The 23,086-nt window shown below is 37.7% G+C and overlaps 4 protein-coding genes across 6 annotated transcripts; 2 read left to right on the forward strand and 2 right to left on the reverse strand.

Annotated features, from left to right (window-relative positions):
• Positions 1 to 240: 240 nt before the first annotated feature.
• On the forward strand, positions 241 to 2,456 carry LOC132186881 (scarecrow-like protein 15). The gene has a single exon (XM_059600991.1). It carries the CDS (start codon positions 588 to 590, stop codon positions 2,238 to 2,240), a length of 1,653 nt encoding a protein of 550 aa, XP_059456974.1. The 5' UTR covers positions 241 to 587; the 3' UTR covers positions 2,241 to 2,456.
• A 3,072-nt stretch (positions 2,457 to 5,528) lies between these two features.
• Positions 5,529 to 10,090, forward strand: LOC132186310 (HVA22-like protein k). The gene is made up of 8 exons (XM_059600215.1): positions 5,529 to 5,668; positions 6,558 to 6,616; positions 6,936 to 7,033; positions 7,924 to 7,975; positions 8,992 to 9,055; positions 9,216 to 9,311; positions 9,764 to 9,836; positions 9,938 to 10,090. The coding sequence occupies exons 1-8, from the start codon at positions 5,636 to 5,638 to the stop codon at positions 10,045 to 10,047; spliced, it is 585 nt and encodes a 194-aa protein (XP_059456198.1). The 5' UTR covers positions 5,529 to 5,635; the 3' UTR covers positions 10,048 to 10,090.
• An 80-nt stretch (positions 10,091 to 10,170) lies between these two features.
• LOC132186309 (G-box-binding factor 1) lies at positions 10,171 to 16,715 on the reverse strand. Of its 3 annotated transcripts, none has more exons than XM_059600214.1 (12): positions 16,338 to 16,715; positions 14,743 to 14,882; positions 14,608 to 14,655; positions 14,397 to 14,483; positions 14,216 to 14,305; positions 13,883 to 14,046; positions 13,661 to 13,718; positions 13,452 to 13,500; positions 13,140 to 13,237; positions 12,416 to 12,493; positions 11,858 to 11,983; positions 10,171 to 11,440 (listed from the first exon to the last, which is right to left on the reverse strand). In XM_059600214.1, exons 2-12 carry the CDS (start codon positions 14,800 to 14,802, stop codon positions 11,303 to 11,305), a joined length of 996 nt encoding a protein of 331 aa, XP_059456197.1. In that variant the 5' UTR covers positions 14,803 to 14,882; positions 16,338 to 16,715; the 3' UTR covers positions 10,171 to 11,302. The 3 variants fall into 3 exon arrangements, with proteins under 3 accessions (XP_059456197.1, XP_059456195.1, XP_059456196.1); XM_059600212.1 differs by having other exon boundaries at positions 13,140 to 13,360; positions 16,338 to 16,713; XM_059600213.1 differs by having other exon boundaries at positions 10,171 to 11,468; positions 13,140 to 13,360; positions 16,338 to 16,708.
• Positions 16,716 to 18,687: 1,972 nt separating this feature from the next.
• LOC132187578 (serine/threonine-protein kinase STY13-like) lies at positions 18,688 to 22,889 on the reverse strand. The gene is made up of 6 exons (XM_059601928.1): positions 22,631 to 22,889; positions 20,545 to 20,677; positions 20,017 to 20,212; positions 19,675 to 19,796; positions 19,435 to 19,590; positions 18,688 to 19,212 (listed from the first exon to the last, which is right to left on the reverse strand). The coding sequence occupies exons 1-6, from the start codon at positions 22,879 to 22,881 to the stop codon at positions 18,913 to 18,915; spliced, it is 1,158 nt and encodes a 385-aa protein (XP_059457911.1). The 5' UTR covers positions 22,882 to 22,889; the 3' UTR covers positions 18,688 to 18,912.
• Between the last annotated feature and the right edge of the window lie 197 nt (positions 22,890 to 23,086).

The raw sequence follows: 23,086 nt of genomic DNA on the forward strand, positions 1-23,086 counted from the left end.
TTACCGCGCGGCTACTTTAAATGTTTTTTTTTTTTTGACCTTTTCTTGATTTACATTAGCGTCCAGTAAACATATCATATATTGAAAGAAGACTGACCCGTCGGGCATAGCCCAACCCAAAGGGTAGATAGACTTTTCTAGGCCCAAAAAGAAAAGTTCCACTGTTTGCATAAAAAAAAGAAAAAAAAAGAAAAAGAAAAGGCAAATCCAATCTAAATGGGGAGCAAAACTCTGAAATTGCATGGGCAGGTCTTGAGGTGAGCTAATAAAGCGAGAATCCCAAAAAGCAAAGAGGAAAGCATGATCAGTTACTTGAATTAGAAGCTTCAAAGAGATAAAAGAGACTCCATGAATACATCCGTGTCTCTCATGGATGATATTCCCGGCCCATTACATTAATATACATCCAATCCACCCCATGCACACACGCCAGGATATATAAAAAGCGAGTCATCATAACCGCCAAAAGCCCCTCTCTCTCATTTCTCTCTTTCCGAAGGCACAAATCTAAGGAGTAAGAACTGATCAAGAAGCAGAGACACACAGCTCTTCGAGCTCCGTTTCTCACTTTCTCGATTCTCTTAGCGATGAGAGTTCCAGTCAATCCTCCACAAACCAACCAATCTCAGAACCCCAAACCGGTTCCTTGCAACAACAACACCGGCCGAAATATCGGCTTCCACAGCCCTACCAACACGCCAAACCTCTGCTACGAGCCCACCTCGGTTCTTGACCTGCGTCGGAGCCCTAGCCCCGCCACCGAAAGACCGGCCTCGGCTGCCGAAATTTCAGCTCATCCAGGCGTGTTGCAACGGCCAGAGGACCCACTTGACTTGGACGACCATGCTCTGCATAATCTGGACTGGGATTCGATCATCAAGGAACTGGGTTTGCACGACGATCCTGGTCCTGCTTTGAAGACTCTTCACCAATTCAATCCCTGCGAGCCCCAGGTTCACCATCACCTTCCGGAGCTCCCACACTCCCAGCCGTTCGATGCAACCCAGTTTGTTCACTCTGATTTCAATCTCTCTGAGATTTATTCCACTCACAACCTGGCTCATCACAATCTCAATTCCTTTGATTTGGCCCACGACTTTCATCATATCGGCCTCAACGGTTTCGAAGTTGTGGAAGAACTTATTCGCGCTGCGGATTGCTTGGACTCCAACCAATTGCAGCTCGCCCAGGCTATATTGGAACGGCTCAACCCACGGCTCCGATCCCCAGTTGGAAAGCCGCTCCAGCGAGCCGCCTTTTACTTCAAAGAAGCTTTGCAAACCCTCCTGACCACCGCAGGCTCGAACCGGCCGGCTCGGCTCTCTTCCTGGTCCGAAATCGTCCAGACCATCAAAACCTACAAGGCTTTCTCTGGTATCTCCCCCATCCCTCTGTTCTCTCACTTTACAACCAACCAAGCTCTCCTCGAAGCTCTCCACTGCTCTACCTTCATCCACATCGTCGACTTCGATATCGGACTCGGCGGCCAATACGCTTCCCTCATGAGAGAACTTGCCGAAAGATCGTCATCATCCGATCCTTGCAAACCCAGCGGCAACGCACCGGTTCTCCGAGTCACCGCCGTCGTGCCCGAAGAGTACGCCGTCGAAAGCAGGCTGGTCAAAGAAAAACTCTCGCAGTTCGCTCAAGAGCTCAAGATCAGACTCCAGGTCGACTTCCTTCCTTTTCGCACTTTCGAAGCGCTATCTTTCAAAGCAGTCAAATTCATCGACGGCGAGAAGACCGCGATGCTTCTATCTCCAACCATCTTTCGCCGTCTCGGCTCCGCCAACCACATCGCCGCGTTTTTCAATGATCTCCGACGAGTCTCGCCAAGCGTCGTGGTTTTCGTGGATAACGAAGGGTGTACGGAAGGCGCTGGAACGTCGTCGTTCCGGCGGAGTTTCGTGGACAGCCTGGAGTTCTACTCCTTGATGCTCGAGTCCCTCGACGCGGCTGCCCCCGGCGGCGACTGGGTCAGGAAGATCGAGACGGTTTTGCTGCGACCGAGAATTTCGGCGGCGGTTGAGGCAACGTGGAGGCGGGCTCCACCGTGGAGGGAGGTCTTTTGTGGCGCTGGAATGCGGCCCGTGCAGTTGAGCCAGTTCGCGGACTTTCAAGCCGACTGTTTGTTGGGAAAGGTACAAGTTAGGGGATTCCAAGTGGCCAAAAGTCAGGCTGAGTTGATGCTTTGCTGGCACGAGAGGCCCATGGTTTCGACATCAGCTTGGAGGTGTTAGGCAGCGGCTGGGCTTGATTTGAGGGGGGCTTAAATTCATAATTAGGAGGGAATATGGTAGTTTGTGTTTAATTAGTGTTTTGTTAGGGGAGAGCCATGTTGGGTGCCTGGCTCTCTGGCTTATACTCCTTTATTGTTGTTACACATAAGTCTTTTGCTTGTTGCCAAACCAACATGCTTGGAAATCTATGAGGAAACCATATTTGGAATTGGATAATACTATTTTTCATCATCATCATTTCATATTGATTGACATTACGGATAAGAATCTGAATTTCAAATGAAATAAATAATATTCATTTCACGATTAATTATTATATAAAGTTAGTTTATCTAATTGTGTATATGATTTTACATTATTTAATTTTTTTTTTAAAATGTCAATATTACTTTCATATAGACCATTAGATGCACCAACTTTACATTCTAATTATAAATTTGATACTATTCATTTTATTTCAAATTGAGAGAACTTTATTTATTTATTTTTCTTTTTAAGTGACTTGCATAGGAAACCATTTAAAACATATCAAGTTAACCTATTTAAAATGAATGTGATAAATCAATGTGAAATATAATATTATCCCTTTGAAATTATATGATTTTTTTTTTTCCTTTTTAGCCAAAATGCCATTGTTTAACACATTCTTTTGTTGGTTAAGCGCAAAAGGGAGTACATGTTCTGAAACATCCGTGCTCTTTTATGTTTGAATAAATTGGGTTATTCCCCGAGAGAATGGAGGAGCTTCCACTAAATTGAGGAGAGAACTAGGCCGTATATGCCTAAATTTTTGAATCTATTATTAATGGGTAATGTTTTAAGTCACACTATTATTTTATTTTTATTTCATTCTGCTAATGTGGAGTGACATGCATCATTAAACAAAGGTAATTTTGCCTAAAATAAATTTTGAATGCATATTACTCTGACAACTCTGTGATAAACTCAAATGTAGAGTGGCATGCTATTCGTTGTAGGGAATCTTGATAGAGAGAGAATACTGTAAATTGAGTGGCATATTAATAAGGTATATTGTACAAATTAAAAGATTATGAGATATTACAAATTGGGTTGTAGATTGAAGTGAGTAAATATAGTTTCCTTATTATTTTAACAAGGAAAGAAAGTCAACTCCTAATTGATCTCAATTAGGAAGGTTTTGGCTTTAGAATTCATTTATCATTATAACAATCACCAATTGTATCAATACGAAAAATAGTTGGGGGATTAGAGATTTTGTCACATCCTTTTTGCAAATTGACACTATGTTTACCATGTCAAACATGTTAGCTGTGTCAAACACACATTTCTCATTCTTCTATTTCAACTATGCCACACTGCCACCCCTAAGACTTTTGGAGGTGGTCAATCAATTCCTCTGATCAATTATAAAGGTGGTTGAATACCCCTGATGGTGGCTCATAGGGGTGCATAAGAGAAAGTTCAGCCTTCATTTTCCTAACAATCTCTTAACCATCTCCATATATACTTTTTTAAAAAATTTACTATTGAATATTAGGGATGTCAAAAATTACCGAGGAATCGGAACCGGAATAGGGGAGCTGGTTCCAGTTCCGGTTGCAAAAAAAAACTAAAAACCGGGGACCCCAGTTCCGGTCTCAGTTTTGAGCACCAGGTAAAAACCGGGAAACCGGAACCAGGTGCATTTATATATAATAATAATTTTTTTAATATTATATATATATATTAAATTAATATGCAAAAGAGCCAATGCCTCGATAACAGTGATTTTTCTTTGATGGCGTTAAATTATTATTTTGCCATTTGGTATTAAGCTCACCCAGTTTAATTAGTAAGGAAATAATGAATTTGAATTAGTTTGACCAGTTTTTGGGTATTTCACCTCACTTACTTTTTGTATGATGGTGTAGATTTACGGATGGGCCTATTATTTCTTTGTCATAGTTAAATTAAGAGGGTTATTTGTGTCTTCTCATCTTTTCTATTTTCCATCTTTTTTTTTTTTTTTCTTCCTCTTCATCCTCCGAGAGCCTCCTTTCTCTCCTCTTTTTTCTTTTTTTTTTTTTTCTTCTCCCTCTTCTTCTCATCTTTCTTCCCCCTCTAAAATGAAACCTCATGAAAAATTCATGAGGTTTTTTCAGAAAACAATTTTTTCATAAGGTTTCAAAAAAAAAAAAAAAAAATTGAACCGGTTACCGGACCGGGTAAAAACGGGAATTGGCCGATAACCAGGACCCGGTTCTCGGTTCCGGTTTTCCAAATCTAAGAACCGGGGTACCCCAGTTCTGATTCTGGTTTCGGCCAAAAACCGAAAAATCGGACTGGGTTGACACCCCTATTGAATATATAAGACCCATATGTAAACCACAAATCAAATGCTGGATTTGAATTCATTTGAAAAAAAGATGGTTAGGAGAATGAGAGCTAACATTTCTCGGGTGCTCAGCCACTCCCATTGGCTCATGAGAGTGGTTGCGACCACCTTAATATTATATGCCCACTTTTATGTCTATTTGTAAGGAAATGTAATAAAATCAATAGCACCCCCACTAAAAGAAAAGGATAGAAATTTCATTCAAACCAGTCTGAAGGAAATATCCTATAACCCATTTAAAATAGTGCTAAGTGTCTAGAAACATTTAAAATGCACATTAAATTGATTACAAATTAGTAAACTGTTATTAATGATGTTAATAATTTAATATGGCTTTTAAATGTTTATTGACGTTTGACACTATTTTAAATGAGTTGAAGGAGTCTCAAAGAGTTAGTTCAATCGGCTGGGACCATGCATAAAGAAGCGGAGGTTACTAGTTCGAATCCCCCTCCCTCTTCTTGTGTGGATATGTTAAAAATAAAAAAAATAAAAAAAAAGGGTTGAAGGATATTTTATCCGGTTTGATTTGGAGGAAATTTCTTTTTTTTTAAAAAAAAAAAACGTTGGGATTCATGATTTGATAATTTTCCTTTTTTAAGCAAATAAGCCGAAAACGTCATTTCCTTCTTTGGCACCTACAATCACAAGTTTAAAAGCACTGCCACGTCTAAGACGGGCTAGACAGGGTGCACATTTAGGAAAGAGTTAATTTATAGTCAAATTTGCGACAACTCTTTGCCAAATGGGCCCAAAAAAAATCATCGCTTCTTTGGGCAAACAGTGAACCGAAAGAGCACTAACAGACTATAATAAAGGCTGAAACAGTGCCTTATTGGGCTTATGATCCTGATCCATGGGCCATGACTCAGGCTTGTTTCTTTCCAAAGGGCACCTGACGACACCGTTTCTTCCCGAGATCATCATGATCTTCTATCAAACAGAAAATCCAAAAAACTCTATGATAATTATAGTTAAACACTAGTACTGAAAATTTAAAGATTGGTTCGTTGGATTCGAAGCGCGTAGTTTCGCAGAAATGGCACTTCTCGGATCCAACGTAACAAGCGAGGTGAGGATTTTTCTCGTCCGTCTCTTTCGATGCGTATTCTTGTCACTCTTTTTTCAGCTAGGGTTATGTAATGTAGTATATTTTTGAAAATTCTGAATCGAATATTGCGATTGTGGAGCTGTAATTGTTTGGTTATGCAAATCTTCATAGGGTGATAATTAGATATTATTCATCGGAGAAATTCCTAGCAAATTCACATTATTGGAGGTGGTAAAAGAATATTTTGACCTATGTATGTCCGAAAATTCGTTTACAGAATAGATTGTGAAATATTAATGTTATTAGGTTTAATCACACAATAGCTATGAGATGAGGAGATGGATTTAGTGCTGTTAAAGATGACAACAGAGTTGCAAATAATTGAGTTTTGTTGTTAGCAAGGATAGACTAGAAGAAATGTTCAGAGTCTGAAGTTTTTCTATTTTGGAGTTCAAGAATGCATGCTTGAAGTTTCCTACCATTTGGGATTGCTCACTGGACAGGGTAGTTCTATCTTTCTGAGGAATTTGGCTTGTCTCCATTGAAAAAATCATTGGATATCTCCTGTGTAAAAATAAACGGTCAAGATTGCGAGAATGGGGGAGAATTCCAGTTATTTTTTCACTTGAGGCAATCTTAACCGAGAGGATTTCTGGTGATTTTTTCACCGGAGGCAAGCCAAACTCTTTCTAAGATATTTCTCAATTTGATTAAGTTTTGTGAGGACTTTGCTTTTTATTTCTTTTAACCCCGTTTATCTTTGTTTATACTTGTTCTTAGTAAATTATAAATGAACTAATTACTTAATTAGTATTTTTATTTAGCTTTTTATTATATCACACAGTATTAGAACTCATTTACTTCTCCCAGTAGTACATGCTTAAATTGATGTTAAACATATTTGATGCAGGTCGGGCTGCGGTTGCTTCTTTGTCCTCTTGGTTCTAACATTGTAATTCGAACAGCATGGTATGCTTTTGATAAATTTTGTTTTGACCATTTGTTAATGTATTTTCTGCAGATCCTTGCTCAATTTATTTTTCATTTTTAAACATATACACTGTTGACATCCAGTAACAGTTGATAATTCTTGCGGAGGTCATTTTTTACTTCAAATATGTAATTAGCATGCAGAATTTCAGTCTTTCAATGGCCATTTTTCATCATATAAGCTCTAATCATACTCATTGACGTTTTAGTTGCTGATATGTGCTTCTTTCACTGCAAACTAGAAGCAAATTTACTTGTTTTTGGGGTTAACATAACATTTAGCTTTCTGCGTGTGCAGCTGTTCTATTGGGATTGCTTTACCTGTGTACTCTACATTCAAGGCAATTGAGAGGAAAGATCAAAATGAGCAACAAAGGATGCTTTTATATTGGGCAGGTCATAATTTCTTTTTCCTTTAGTTTTCTTCTTTTCCCAAATTCTGATCACCTTTCATCTGTATTGGTAAATTTTGAATATTATGCTTGTTTTGTGCTTTCTTGCTTCTTAGTTTTGTGTCCTATACCGTCCTACTTCATTCTCAAGAAGTAGGCCATCTTATTAATGTTTTGTGTGAACCTTAAATCCTAAGTATGTTTCAAGTTTAGTTGCTGTCTCAGTAGCCCCAAAGGCATTCAGAGGTCCAAGAAAGCCAGATAGGGTTACAGTTGGGTCAAATTTAATTTTTGATGATACGATGGTGCCCTCTTCTCATTGAAAACCATATATAGGTATCGCTGTGGTGAGAACCCATTGACACCCTCTTTTACTTTTTTTCTGTTTTGTAAGGCAGGAGAGGGAAGGAGTAGAATCAATTTATTAAATGTCTAGCATAAAGATGAATCGTGAAATTCTGAATTTATGGCCCTTGATAGGGTTGAACGTGGAAAAGAAAGCTTTTACTAGCCAGCTACATTCCATGTATCTCGAGCTGTAGAATGCATATGGTGGTTTACCATCAAGGTTTTTGTTGAGAGGGATAGAAATTGAAGAGTAAACCATGGAGCCATTTGGCATAACTAGTTATTGCGGTCTACTCTTGAACTGTTGGCGACAAAGGGGTGACACAACAATAGCCTTCCCTTATCAATAACACTTCTTATGCTAATGATTAAGTCGGCCCTCTTGGGTGACTTAACTATATGTTTTATCTTTGCTGATATGGGACAAGTTTAAGTTACCTGGATGATAGTATCTTAATGCTTGCTGAATTGCTTGAAGTGCATGACCTTTAGCCTCTACCATGCTACTAATCTGATCACATTCACGTCTTCTTTGAATGATTGCAGCTTATGGATCTTTCAGCATTGTGGAAGTCTTTTCTGACAAGCTTATTTCTTGGTATAATTCTGAACCCCACTTAGCTAATTGTAAACCATATTGATTGGTTAAATGAGACAAGTTCTCTTCATAAGGTTATATTGGACATGTTGTGCCCTTGTCAGATCCCATATGAAAGGTCTAAGTGTTGCTTGGTAGAGTTGATGTGGTAACTATTGGATGATATTTTGTTTACATTTCTCCCAGGTTTAACTAGCTTTTCTTAAGAGTCTTATGCAGATTCAAGCAAGTTCTTTCTTTCTCTTTCAATTTTGATGATTTGATTGGTTTATTATGATTTAAATTAGTTGCTAAATCAACAATTTTTGAACGAATAAAAATGACTCTTGCATCAATAAGCTTTGGCTCAAATAGCAGGCAGTTCCTCCTGCCATGAGAATGGGGTGGAGGGTGGTTTGTTGGTTCAAGACCCAGAATTGGGTGGAGGATGGTTTGTACTGTTATGCAAGTTGTATGCATTACAAAATATTGTATAGCCAATACTGAGAGCTCAACATAAGTCAAAACACAGTTTCCTTAATTTGTTCTTCTTCACTTGCGTTCTTTATATTCTTAGCCTCTTGTCGTTTACTTGGTAATGTTTTTGATCGGAAAGCAGATGGCCTCTACAAAAAGATAAGAAAGCAGATGGTCCCAACCAATCAATTTTGTCTGACAGGACTCTGCTTGGCGGAGTGAAATTTATTTTGGAAAAAGCCATGACAGAAAATATGGTGTTGAACAGTATTAGTTATAGTTATTCATGTGATTAATTTGCTCCAGACTAAAGTTATCACAACTCCTAACCAACCTTTAAGGAAAAATATGACAACTAGTATGAATTTCCTGAAAGATAGAAACATTTATTTGTATTAATGCTTTTGAACTTGATAAGTTTCATAAAATTGTGCCAATGAGCCAAATGGCGCTTCCTTCCCTTGTAAAAACAAGGTGAATGGTGAGGTTGTGCATTCAAAACTCATTGGGTGCATTACCAAAAAATAAAAAAATTCCTTATATTTTTTCATTATGTGCAGGTGTCCTTTGTACTACCACCTGAAATTTGCGTTTCTTGTTTGGCTTCAACTTCCATCTACTGATGTGAGTTTAAGCTTATGGTTCTTTTTCAGTTTATGGCAATTCCTGGGGTAAAAATGATGTATTTTGACTTTTGACAACTACTTTTGTACCTCTAGATTGCGACGTATGTTAAATTTAGACTTGGTGTGAACTCAGTTTGAATCGACTGTTTGCTTTCCAGGGGGCCAAGCAATTGTACATGAACCACCTACGTCCATTCTTCTTGAGGCACCAAGCTAGAGCTGATCAAATTATGGGTTTTGCATATGGTGAATTGGTATGTTCTTTAACTGCTGGTATGCTTTGCACAATATAAGCTGTGTGAATGTGTCAATTTGGGGTATTTGTGTCCATTTTACATTTTATGAAATTATAACATGGTGTAAAGATCAAATACTATGAATATGCTTCTTTACTTTCTTAGGACAAAATATAGAATTAATTCAAGTCCCGCTTCCCTGACACCCATAATTGGTTGAACCAAAGACCTCTTTCTTTAAAAGGTTAAGAAGACCAGTAGGCTACAGGCTACAGCTGCTGGTGGTACTCGATTATGCTGACACATAATATTTGGGATAACTGAGGTGCTCCTATTCATTCCTTATTTCCCTAGGTTAACTGGACCTTAAAAGTAGTTGGTTTTAGGTTTAACTTGAGAAAACAACGTGCATGCCTTCTTTTACATGAAATGCAGATTTAAAGAGGTTTTATGGTTCTCTATAAATGTAGATTAAACTCATAAGTGCGCATCAAGCCGAAATTCAGTTTGTTAAGAACATGGTTGTGAAGATCATGGGATCAGGTAAGGACTATAGTGTTCTGCAGTGCTTTTGGTCGTTTCATGACTCCACTAATTATGTATTCAGGCTAAACTTTTTTTTTTTTTTTTTGGCTCTGAACCAGCGGACCAATTTCTAAGGGCTGCTGTGAAACCTGATCAACCACGACAGCACACTGCAATTGAAGGCCCGATAAGAACATCCCCAGATACCGACTCAGATCATGATGGTTGATGCCTTCCTGTAAATGTGCATGATTTTCAGGCAGTTTTATGTCTCCAAAAATAAAAAAAAAAAAAAAGAAAGAAGAAAAAAAGGTGCCATATTAGTGGGTGTGGTATTATTTTCATACAATCAAATATAGTAAGTCTAGCTTATAGCTGGCATCACATTTCTGTAAAATCTTTTCCAAGAAATAGCTGCCAAAAACAAGAAGAGGCTTGTGTATAACCTTTGTTCGTTCACGGAACCGTTATGGTAAATGCAATCTACTTGTGTCTCCCTGTAATATCAGTGATATCACATTTTGTTTTATTCCAAGTGATATAACGGTGAGTCGGTGAGAGCTCCCCTGCTCCCGTCTAGACTCCCCCCTCTCCTCTCGTGAAAGTCCTTCTCTCTCCTCTTGCTTACCGTCACGAATCCCACGCCATCTAGCCTAACCCAAGAATAAGGATTCATAGTCTTGACATCGGTTGCAGAATCACCTGTCAGCCCTTATCTTGGTCGGCGTGCCATGATTTTGAGTGGTTTTGACCCATTTGTATTTCTCTTTATATTTGTCTTTGAAGTAGTGAATTTTTAATATTATTCATAAAAAATGATATAGCTGTGGCTTCCATCCGGGTATATATTCCGGCAGCTGGAAGTTGCCGCCCAGGAAAAAAAATAAAATGGAAATGCGGCCACTGGAATCCTCATCAATTTGAGTACCCTTTTTGCTAGGAATTTGTCTTGGTCCACTGGTTTAGCCTCAGTGTTCTGAGTGTCAGACCAGACATTGATTTGCCTAACCAAACGTGTAGTTTCTGTTTTTGAACATCAAAGTTGCAGCATAAGTATCTCCTCAACTGCTTGAACTATTGGCAAATTTGTTATCCGAAATATTAGCAAATTGCCAAAATAAAAGAAAAATACAATTTGTTTTTTTACACTTTTTTGTCTTCCACAGTAGAGCTGCCATACGGACGTGTCGTATTGATAACTATCAAGTATACATATATGGGAAGAGAGTGGCAAATGCTGACGAGCAGCAACTAAGTGGGAAGTCCCTACAATATCCATTGCGATTGCACTCCATATCTCAACAGTTGCCTAAGTATTCTCCTATACAATCTTTTTCCCGGTTGATCAAATACAATATAGATGATTCATCGATGTTCCAACTCGGTTAAAGCTCATAAAAGTTACAGTTTGAAAGGGTTAAGGCTATAGATTAGTAAGGAAAATAAATGTTTTGTGCTCAATTAGAGCCCAATACCATTACTTCCTAGAGTTGAATTAACTTTTGTTCTGACTGCAAAGTTATCTGTCGTTGGAGGATTTCAATGTTGTTAACTGTTGCCATCACCACTATGTGACTGAAGAACTGGCGTGGGGATGTTCTGTTCGAGCTTAGCAACTGCATCTGGTCCACACAGTCGTGTCAATTCTTCCTGTTAAAGCAGCAAAAATTGGGCAAAACTTTCCCATCATATTGATGAAAACTTGCTGGAAAGAATTGATTGCAATGCTTTTGAAGATCAACGGATCCCAATCCCCCGAAATTCCTGTCTGAATTCCAGGGATGTAGGGGGGTGTAGGGGCCGAGGTGCTTGGGAAATTGGGCGCACACCCCAGGCCCCACACCCCTCTCTCATTTCTTGCCAAACTTCCTGGAATTTGGGCAGGGTATTCCAGGGGCTCTAAATCCTCAGTTGACACTCAGCCATAACAAATTTTTGATTCTTTAGATTACGAAAAATTAAGTAGCAGGAATGCAATGAAAAATAAGAAAAGGACAACATGGAGGTTTATAGTAAAAGGAAAGGGTTTAAAATTAAACCTTGATGGAACTATTTTCGGATGTAAGCTTTCCACATTCCTCTGAAAGCCTCTGTAGCTCATCTTTAAGAGTGCGATTCTCGTTGTTCAAATTTTCCACCCTTCCTTGTAGTTCTTCACACTCAGCCTGGTTGGGACAAGAAATGCAAGACTGATTTAAAAATGTGCAAAATTAAACAAGCACTTCAGCATTCTGACAAAATTGGATAATAAATGCTCTCCTTCCCAACATCAAGCAGATGTAAAAACTTCCCAGCAATCAATGAAACGTCCAAGCTATTTGTCTCCTAGATGGAATTATAATAATATCAAGGGCCACAAAGTTCAATTATGTAAATGATGTTGCCTCAGCTTCATATCATTCTCAACCTCAAAACGTGATGGCAAACACATGCAGTTGCTTTGTCACAACTTAACATGGTCAAATTATAGGAGGAAGCATGAATTAGGGATTGGAGAACATGACTGCGCTAGTGGGACATAAGGATTCATGTTCTAATATTGGTTAAGAAACAGGCAAACATTTTCTTCCAACAAGTGACACAAAGTACATTTCTACCTGTTTGCGTAATCTTGACCTCCTAGCTGACTCCCTATTAGATTGCTTCCTCTTCTGTCTTTTCAGCTCACGTTCATCCTGTCAAAATCAATAGCTAGAATTCAATAAAAGGAATATGTAGAAAGCCTAATTGGTACAATACAAAGGCAAATAGTAAACTACTATAATTTCCCAAATACAAGTTACAGAACTAGCACTTATGCAAGTATTCACAATGACTTCAAAACTTACAGCCTCTCCATAAGAAACATGTAAAGTGGTAAATCAAAACCAACATCGACATATGAACACATAAAAAAGGATACCAAAACTTCTTGGATGTCACAGTTGTGCGTGTTAAAATATTAATTTAAATAATCAAATTCATCATTCCTTATCAACATAAGCTCTTAGGATATGTGGTGATTTAGCATGGTATTAGAACAAAGGTTTTGAGTTCAAACCATTTTCTGTCATTTAAAATAGTCCATGTGTTGTCTAGTCCCACACGTAAGAGAGAATGTTAAAATATTAATTTAAATAATTAAATTCACAATTTTCTATCAGCTTAAGTTTTTAGGATAAATGGTGATTTAACAGTGTGCGTTTGTGCACTTGTGTTTGTGAGAAACAAAACAAAAGCAGCACTTTGACGAGAACTCTCATTGTTAGATAATTTGTGTACAAATACATTGAGAATTGGAATGAGAAATAGGCAAAAAGGGAGAACCTTTAAGGCTCATACCTGCTGTACCCACTGCTCAGGCATTACGCCTTCACCAATGACAAGTGTCGATGAGGCACCAGATGGATTTTGTCTCACTTTTGCAGCTCCAGAACCACCTGCAGACGCATTCCATAAGTCCATTCCAATATTCAAATTAGTAGCAGGCATAGAGACAGGCTTCCCAGGCACTGAAGCTTGACCAATGGCGACCCCAGTAGTGTTACTCTGAGCATTGGCTCCTGAGGAAGTTATAGTGAGTACAAATTATAAATTAAAATAGGCAGGAAATTAGTTTTAAGGCAGGAAATTAGTTTGAAGATGAAAATATACCATCTGCAAGCATCTTGTGAAAACTTCCCTTCTTACTTCCAGCAAAATCCTACAGAGAAGCATGTTTTCATAAGAAAAAAATACATCATATCAACAGGCCAATGAAACTCCAGTACTATAAATATTTCAATAATTAGGACATAGGCATACATAAACCAGCCAACAAGGTCAAGCGAGAAAGCAGGGCTATTGATATTGATATAATGTACCTGTTGGTCATTATTCTCATCGCTTGCATCTGATGTACCCTCAGTACCACTTTCATCACTTTGAACCAGAGGGGAAGAGAAAAGGGGGGGGGAGCAAATTTCTGATCAGAATGTAGTAGTGAATAGAAAAAAATCTTGTTTTAAACCCAATAATGCTAAGGAGAAACTGATGCAAAAATAAGTCAAAAAAGAAGATCCAAAACTACACCAAGGTTGTTGTACCTTTGTGAAGCGCCATCATTTCCTGAACCTGAAGCGGCTTTTGCACTCTCTCCAGCCTTGCCTAAACTTACAGAAGTTCCCTTGGATTTTTTAGCAGACGCTCGGTCCTTTCCATCAGGGCCCTTCCCTTCCAACTCTGCATTGTTTGTTACTGGGTTTGGGGTCTATAGAAGATATGGTAAACAACTTTAGGTGACCAATTTATACACTTCTCAGCATTTAACAGCAGTAGGGGTGTGTGTATGTGTCACACGTGCGGGCACATGCGATTGTATTGTAAAAGAAAAATAGTACGAGGAAATCTAAGTAAAGAACGAAAGTGGCTAGGATTACCATGGTCATATTAGGATGAGCATAAACCCCCCCTGGAGGATATATAGCTGGGTATGGAACTGGTGTCCCATACGGTGGGATCAATGGGTGCTGAAAAATTGCCAACAGTAAAGAAAATAAGAACCTTCTATCTTGTAGAGAATGTTTGCCTCTATATGATCCAAAAAAAGGATATATTCACCTGGCTTCCCCACAGATATGGGTGGGGAGTTGGAGAAGCAACAGTTGAAGCAAAAAATGGAGGTGTAGCTCCAGGACCATAATAAGCCTAAACAGGAAGCTTATGTATAAGCTGCTAACACAAATTATCTGTATATTCAAACTAATCTAAATAAATAATGAAAAAATTCATCAAAGCAATTAAAAAAACTAAACATATTATCATCATGAACCTGCATAGAGCTTGACCAATCAGGATAAGAATGTGTTGTTGGTATTTCCTGTAAATACAAATGAGAATGCTTTACAACCAAAAAAAGAAACGGAAAAAAGAAAAGAAAAAGGGGTTAGGAGGAAGATGGGAATACCTGAGTTGAAGAAGCTGGTTTGGAAGGCTTAGGAGGTGTGCTCTCTTCCCCTGTCCCCATTGAGTTGTTTCAGAAATCCCCTTCAAGTTCTACAGTTTATGACTAGATCACTTCTATCCGTAGTAATATCTATGAAGCACCTGAAAACACCACAGTGAATAGCCATACATGTTAGAGGCAGCATACTAAGATTTGAATGATGAGAAATTTATTTAGAGAAATCCTAAAAACACAATTTTTATCTCACAAGTATCCCACTTTGCTGACGTGGCAGTGCTAACTAACCCTTGTTAAAAAAGAAAAAAATCTAAGAACTAATTGGTACTGCCACATCAGCAAAGTGACTTGTGGGATAAAAATGTGGTTTCTAGCATTACTCATTTACTTAACATTGACTCTGTTTTCAATTACATAAAAGCAATTTATATAGATTCACAAGCAAATGCAAAGCTGTAACCACCAAAGCCTCATCCTTTATGCTTCAAAATGAAGCAAACTAGCCTCCAGAATGAACAAGGTCATTGAGTTCTTCTCACATACAACATCATAGTCATCTCATAAAGTTTTCTCATGTTCTTGATAGGCATCCAACAATGCAATAACACTCCCATCAATCTGTAAAGTTTTCTCATAATCTGATAGCCAACCAACAATGTAAGAACATTCCTATGGACCATGGTACTGTTGTCCTCAGGTGCAGTTTGTCAGCAACAACAGCACAAAGGAAAAATAACTATCTGACAAATTTGATTCAGCTTATGCCAGGATTGTAATAAACCAAAAGGCAGTTATATAAGCAAAGGGACTGAATTATAAGCAATAATTCCTTTTATAACTACATGATCTTGCAAGTGTTTACTTCCATAATCATCCAAGCTTCCAACAAGTTATCAATTTGAAGTATCTCATTGCACTAGTTGAACTAATCCAAGACGCAATTATACATTAAAAGTTTAGACTTCCGCATGTAGGTTCCTCCAGAGAACAATGGGTGCTAATTATTGGCCATTAATTCTAGCGATCCCATCTTACATATATACTCCCTCCCTCTCATAGAGCAGCAACCATTAATACTTATATGGACAAAAAGCTAAAAATTAAGGGACATATCTTACAAAACTTTTCTAAAATATCCTTCATACACCTAATATAGGCATTTAGTACATAAATATGCGCATACCACCATGGTAGCAATCAACCAGAAAAGAAAATCCAAAAAATTTAATCCATAGCTACACATCCTTCTATTCCCCGAGAACAAAAGAACCCATGTCTAAAGTTCCGAAAATATTATCATAGACTAGCAAAAATCTAGTCCAGAAGAAATCATTCTATTTCAAATTGTTAGGAAGCCAGAAACTCAAATTTGATCAGATTAGAGAAAGAAATACTTCAATTTCAAATTGGAAGAAAGCTCAAAATTCCGTAGAGCAAGCTCGAAAGTTGAATTGAATCAGATTAGAGAAGCAAAAATTATCATCATTAGCAACAAGAAGAAATTCATAATAGAAAACAACAGGCTAAGAAATTTGAGATCCCAAGCTTAATTCCGAACAACAAGTGTGTTAGTGGAAACAAAGTAACATTAGACTAACCTGCTGTCCTGGCGCTTGGAGAGGATGAGGTGGAAGGCCAAGGGTGAGAAGAATTTAAGGGTCGAGAACCTGAGAGGCAAATCTGTGCGGCCCAGAATCCACGCACGCACGGCCTGGAGAGACTCTTTTTGGTTGAGATGTCCGACTGTCTTCGTCGTCGGTCTACAGCCTCTACTACCTCTGAAGCAGTTGTCGTTGTTGTTGGGGCAGTGGATTGTGTTACGTGGTTGTTGTTTGTGTGTGTATGAAAACGTACAGCGTGGGTTGGATCCGGTGTGGCGGTGTCCTATAGGAGGGGACGGACAACCGGAAAGGGTGGGAAGGGGGGGAATCGGTTAGGGTTTGGGAAGGGCGACACGTGAGAGGGAAAGAGGGTTCCAGCTGTCCATGTTTTAGTGATTGTGACGAGGCAGCAACCCAAGATGACTCATCGTGACAGCAAGTGGATAATCTTAAATAATAGTGGTTTTTAACAATGTCGGAAACTCGGAATTGAACCATCTGTGGGCGTCTGTGATCTGTCTCTCACGTCTTACCCGGGTTCTGCTCCTCTGCTTGCTGTACTTCTCATCCGGTTTCGTTCCAGCTCTCCGTCAGATGATCTGACTCAGATCTTCGCCATGTGGGAACCCATCTCTCCATCAAAGGGATGGAACAGTATTTTTATTTTATTTTATGAATAAACTGTATTTTTTTAAAAAGATGAATAGACAAATTGGTTATTTATTTATTTATTTTTATTTTTTTAATGTAACAGTATTACGCGGCTTACCAAAAAGAAGGTCAGGACTTGTGACTTTTGAGTATATTAAAAAAAAAAGGTTTGGGCTTTGATTTAATTATATATATATATTTTTTAAAAAAGTTAAATTCAATGGCTCTTGCACATCGTATCAATAGAGTTAGATAACAATAGAATAAAAATATAATTTTTTAAAGTTGATTGACATTTGACACTACCATATTTATTGGATAAAATAATAGTAAAATAAATCTTTAATTAATTAAAACAGAATTCCTCAACTCTGAGTACATGCAGGATAAAGTAATCAAGATTTGTCAATCAAATTTCAAGTAAAACGTAGTGAGGATAGGATTAGACCCACAGCTTGTGGAGTATACAATCAAATATGTTGCGACTTTGTAGTTGAGCCACGACTTAAATGCTGGATTGAAATGTATTGATATTATATAGGCATAATATTACGTTATTGGATACTTATAAATAAGTGGAGTTGAAAAAAAAAAAGAAGGGGGCCCTATCCCTTTCGCATGTCATGTCCATACAATGACGCTTCAACAATTTCAGCATAATGTTCATGTTGTGCACAACAAAAAAGGCACTGCGGAGATACTTAGGAGGTTGGAGTATGAAGTGGAATCCTTTCTGAACCATTTATAGAGTAGAGATAGAGAATAAATCCTTCTATGGATGTGATGTTCAACCAACGACCTATAATGGTTCGGATTGGGGTTGGTAAAGAGATCTAGCAAGAATTCAATTTATCTTTACGTTGATACTGAAATAAATAATCCAAGGCAACTCAATTAAAAAGTTCAAACAGTTTAAGAGCCACTTACCCATTAGATAGTTATTATACAACCAATGTATCCACTACGTGGCAAATAATCACGAAAAACTACCTCTAAAGAATCTTGCCTAAGAATGGTCACCAAAATCTCCAAAAAAAGTATGACATTCAATAGCCTAATAACTTTCTATTAAGTCTTTCTCTCTTTGATTTAACCATCAAAAGCTCTCCCGCGTGCCCTAGGTCGACGGTATGTTACTCCGATAATCTTTTCCTTATTTTGCAAGTGCCCATCGTTCAGTCCAACTACACAAAAATCTTCATCAACTATATCATGCCCATATCATGGAGCTTTAATCACCTTCAAGATGTTGGAGGGCCATACTTTCTAGCATTTGTAGAGGAGGGTATACCGTATATGTCCTTCTGGTGATGAGGTGTTCAACAAACATGCTCTATTCTGAAGGTTGGTTGATTATGCCTAATTCTCTCTCGTTAGTTATAACAAACTACAAAATGGGCTCAGACTCGAGCAAATCAGAAACATTTAAGAATCCCCACAAGCATAATTTATACAGTGGAATTAGCCAGTAATGTTTTTGGCTTTTGTAATTTTCTTCTAAGTGTCTATTAATCTCATTAATTGCTTAAAACTTGAAGGCAACTTTTGTTATTTTCTTTGTTTTTGGTTTCAGCAAGTTTCTGTAATTAACTGTCTGCAAATTAAGAATATCTCACAGTTAGTAACATATTAGGCTAGTGATTGCAAATCTCAGTTTAAATATATCATCATATTACTAGCATTGATTTGATCAAAATCTTCAGATTTCTTCCCTTTTTCATTGATTTCCTATTTCTCTTTGTGTCCTGAGTTCTGTACAATGTTCGAACCAAAATGGCAATTCTGTTGAGAATCCATCTGGCTTTGAAGGTGTACAATACAAAGGAGACAGATATAATCAACCATGTACATCCATTCCAACCCTGAGCTGAGTCCCTCAGACCTTACAAAAACCCAGCACAGGATTCATCACGCCATTCAGTCAATCAGAAAAGCAATCTTCAAAGCAATGGAAAAGGCTAGGCAACAAACTCTTTCGCTTATTGCCCTTTTCTTCATACTTCTTTATCAAATGGCCAGTGCTTGCAGACTCTACCTTCTTGTTGCTCTTGCGATCTTCAATCTCAACCGCGTTGGGAGGCTTGGTTAGCGTCGAGCAAAAGCTGTGGAGGAAGTCTGTGATTTCCATGAATTCCGGTCGGCATTTTGGGTCTTCTGCCCAACAGGACTCTAAGAAGGGGACAAGAGCTTTCGGAACGTCCTGTACGCTAGGCCTTTCATTCTGAGTAAGCGTCAAAACCAATCAATTGTCATAACATATTCAAGCAATCAACATATATTTGCTTCAATAGCCAAGCATATATGACTAAAACATTATTTTCATGTTACACTTGGACAGTATGGAAACAAGAGCAGTTTCTATTAGTCCAGAAATTTTTCATTGAGGTTGGCAGAAGTTTAAGAAAGAAATGGCATATGAATGGGCAAAAAATTTATCACATACATTTGCTGTCGCATATGCAACCATCACGTTATTCCTTCCCTTGAATGGAGTTTTGTTTGTGAGCAACTCCCAGAGAACTATTGAGAAGCTGTATACATCCACCTTGTGATCATAGTGCTTCTTTGCTCCACTTGGAAGAGGGTCTAGGCTGAATAACTGTTTCAGATCATAAAGGAAAAATTAGACATTGATGGATATCTTATGGCAACAGAAATTGCTGAACGAGGGAAAAAAGAGTACCTCAGGAGCCATCCATCTAAAGGTACCAGCCTCAATAGTCATTTTGCCTGATATCTCCACTCTAGCTAGCCCAAAGTCAGCCAGCTTAATTTGTTTCTTGTCCTCGGTGAGAAGAAGATTGCCTGGAATAAACATAAAGAGTCTCTATGAGAAGCAAATTTTCAGCTACTGTTGGTCAGCATTACAGGATAAGGACACAAGAGCGTCATCCAATCAGTAAATATATTTTATTTCCATGAACAGACAGGGCATGTTTTGAAACCAAATTGGTTTCCCTGCCTGACCAGATTGCTTCTCATTGAAATGCACCAAAACCATTAGTATGAGAAGAAAATAAATTACTTGGCTTCAGATCACGGTGGATGATGCTATTTGCATGCAAGTATTCCATCGCTCGCGAGATATCCAGTGCAAAACTTATAGAAAGCTTCAGATCAAGAGTGTTTGGACGGTTGCTCAGTAAGTACTTGTGAAGAGTACCACCCCTCATAAGCTCAGTAATTATTACCATAGACGGTTCCACAGAGGCCCCAATAAACTGTTTCAACAAAGCAGCTTATATCAGCATCTGAAGTAGGTGCATGGACATAGACAAAAATTTATATGGTGTGTCAACTCTTAAGAGAGTTGTAGGGAGCTATGTATTTTGAAAATGAGCATTAAAAAAAAAAAAAAAAAAGGAGAAAAATTTGTCTCAGTTCAAAATAACCAAAATGAATGTAGGTAAGCTTAAAAGGTGAAGAAGCACATTAATAAATTATATAATTTGGAACTAAAAAAAAAACAAAAAAAATCTTTCCTTTATATATAATTCTTGTTAAATTCCAACCATTATTGTCCAGCCGTATAAGAGAAAATAAAGTAGATTACCTTCACAACATTTTCATGTTTCACCCTTGATAGCAAGGTAACCTCTCTCTGAAATTTTTCCTTAGACTCAGGACTTACATCTGATGTTCTGCTCGGCTGAATAACCTTTACAGCTACGACCTTCGATTTGTACCTAAATTAAACTATCGTCATTATTAAAACAGCAACATCCGTAATTCCTCAGTTGCAGCATTGAACAACAGTCAATATTTAAACTAAAAGCCTGATAAAATGTATACATAATAAAAGTAAAACATATATTTGAACAATTAGAACCCCTCGAGTATTTTCAAACATGTTACCAGACTCCCGGGCAGCTCCCCCCAACTACATGATCCAAAGTACCGTACAAGTAACTGCTGATATTCTGGAGATGCTGATTTAAATACATTACAATTCAAGGAAAAAAAAAAAAAAAAAAAAAAAAAGGAAAGAAAATTTGAAGCACCCCAACAAAATGATAGAGCAGTACCTCCTAATTAAGACAGGTTATATGTGTACCATATATAACCCGCAGTATCCTATTTAAGATCTACCATAAAGGAGCACATAGTTTTCAAGCCCAACTATTTTGCAAGTTGAGTAATGTTTAAGAATTAAAGTTGGTAGAATTAGTCATATCGATTTCTACTTTAAAAACCAGACAAGCTGTTGGTCTTCTCACATCTTTTGAGCTAAGAAATTTTCAAAAAGCAGGACTTTGGGAATGACATTGCCATATAAATGCTGTCACTTGAGATCGAATTATTTATAATAATAATTAAAAAAAAAAAAAAAAAAAAAAAAACTAAAAAGACATCTTTGTCCAGTGGTTGCGAATTATTATAAACAATTTATCACTGCAGAGTGCAGAATACTGCAAATCCCCTACTACCATGCTAAAGCACAAGTAACAATGACAGAAACAAACCAAACTTACAAACGACTTGCTATATTGCCAATTTGCTGGAAAAGAAATTAATCAATTCTTGCTTGCTAGTGATAATCACTTTCAAATTTGGAATGACTAGCTGTAGTACTCTTTCTTTCATCCTCCAAATTGGATCGGGGACCTAAAAGCCCCAAAAATTCCCCCCATTAGATAACAATAACCAATGTTGTCACTTATGTATCTTCCAGTCAACAAATATAGATTTTAAATCCCACCCACAGTGACATACTGACATTATACCACGTGTGAGCACACATATGCATAAACGGACAAGTACTCACAGTAGAGATTCATTTAATCCAAGTTCAATGGAGGTTTCAAAGCATTTATTTATTTATTTATAAGTAATCGAGATATCATTAAAAGAATAAGGGAAACTAAAATACAAAGAAAGTAAATAAGAGAAAACACCTAACTAGTACGAGTAAACAAAAAATCATGGTAATTAATCACCAAAGGAGAAACAAAAAAATTATCCAAAGATCTAGAGTATTGCAAAATAAAAATTTGATCTCCTCCAACATCCTCTCAACGTCCTTAAAACTTTTGTCGTTCATTTCCTTCCATAGAAACCACAAAACTTATGTCGTTTCAAAGCAATAGATTGCATACAAAAGGTTTAGTCTGTGCAACACAACACATTGTCCCTGCTTCTTTCTCTAATGCAACAATCCAGCAATTGTTTTCCTTTTCAAACCAGAACAGAATGCACACCTAATTGTTCACTATTAAATATAGTATAATAGACCCAAACAGCAGGGCACATTGTTCTTGAAAATGAATTAGCACTAAAATCAATACGAAGCACCCGACAGGCTCCTGACTCAGAGAACCTACAAAGCATTATACACCACTTCAAGACGAAAATAAACAAAATTACACTAACCAATATTTAGCACCCCACACACCAATCCTTAACCCTGAAACATTGAAACCCACAAAGGGTCTATCATGAAGCAAAACCCACAAAAGCCCAAGATTGAAATCAGTCACAAATCATAGCAAAACATGATACTTCAAGAACATGCACACAATGTAAGCGACCTAATATAAAACAAAGACTAATAACCATAAAAATGAAAATAATAATAATAATAAATAAAATAAATAAATAAAAGAAGCAAAGTTTTTGAGTTGGCAGAAAGAGGCACCCACAATCCTTCATAGACAATGGAGTGAGGCCCTTCACCGATCTCACGGCCATATGTTATTCCGCGTGGGTCAATGAGTAAACTGCGGTCGATCTCGAAGACAAATTCGTTGCCAGAGCCGTCGTTTTCCTCGTAGTTTGTGAACCCGAAGTAAGTGTCCATGTGGGCCAGCGAAAGCTCGTTGCTCGTGGGCAGCACGTGCTCCGCCATTGCTCGAGCTTCTTCTTCTCCTCCTCGGTATTGTATTTGTTGCATTGCACAAAAATATAGAGTTGGGTTTTAAGAAATAAAATTCAAAAAAAGGAAATAAAATATTCTGGGTTAATAAGAGGGTTTTTGAATCATTTAAAAATGAGAGAGTGACATGAGAATGAGAGGGAAAAAAATAAGGAAACTTCTTTCGTACACGTTTGGAAATAATTCCTCTTCTAATGAATTGGTTAAGGATAAGACATTGATT

This window comes from Corylus avellana, chromosome ca7, assembly GCF_901000735.1.
Source record: "Corylus avellana chromosome ca7, CavTom2PMs-1.0".
NCBI lineage: Eukaryota > Viridiplantae > Streptophyta > Magnoliopsida > Fagales > Betulaceae > Corylus > Corylus avellana.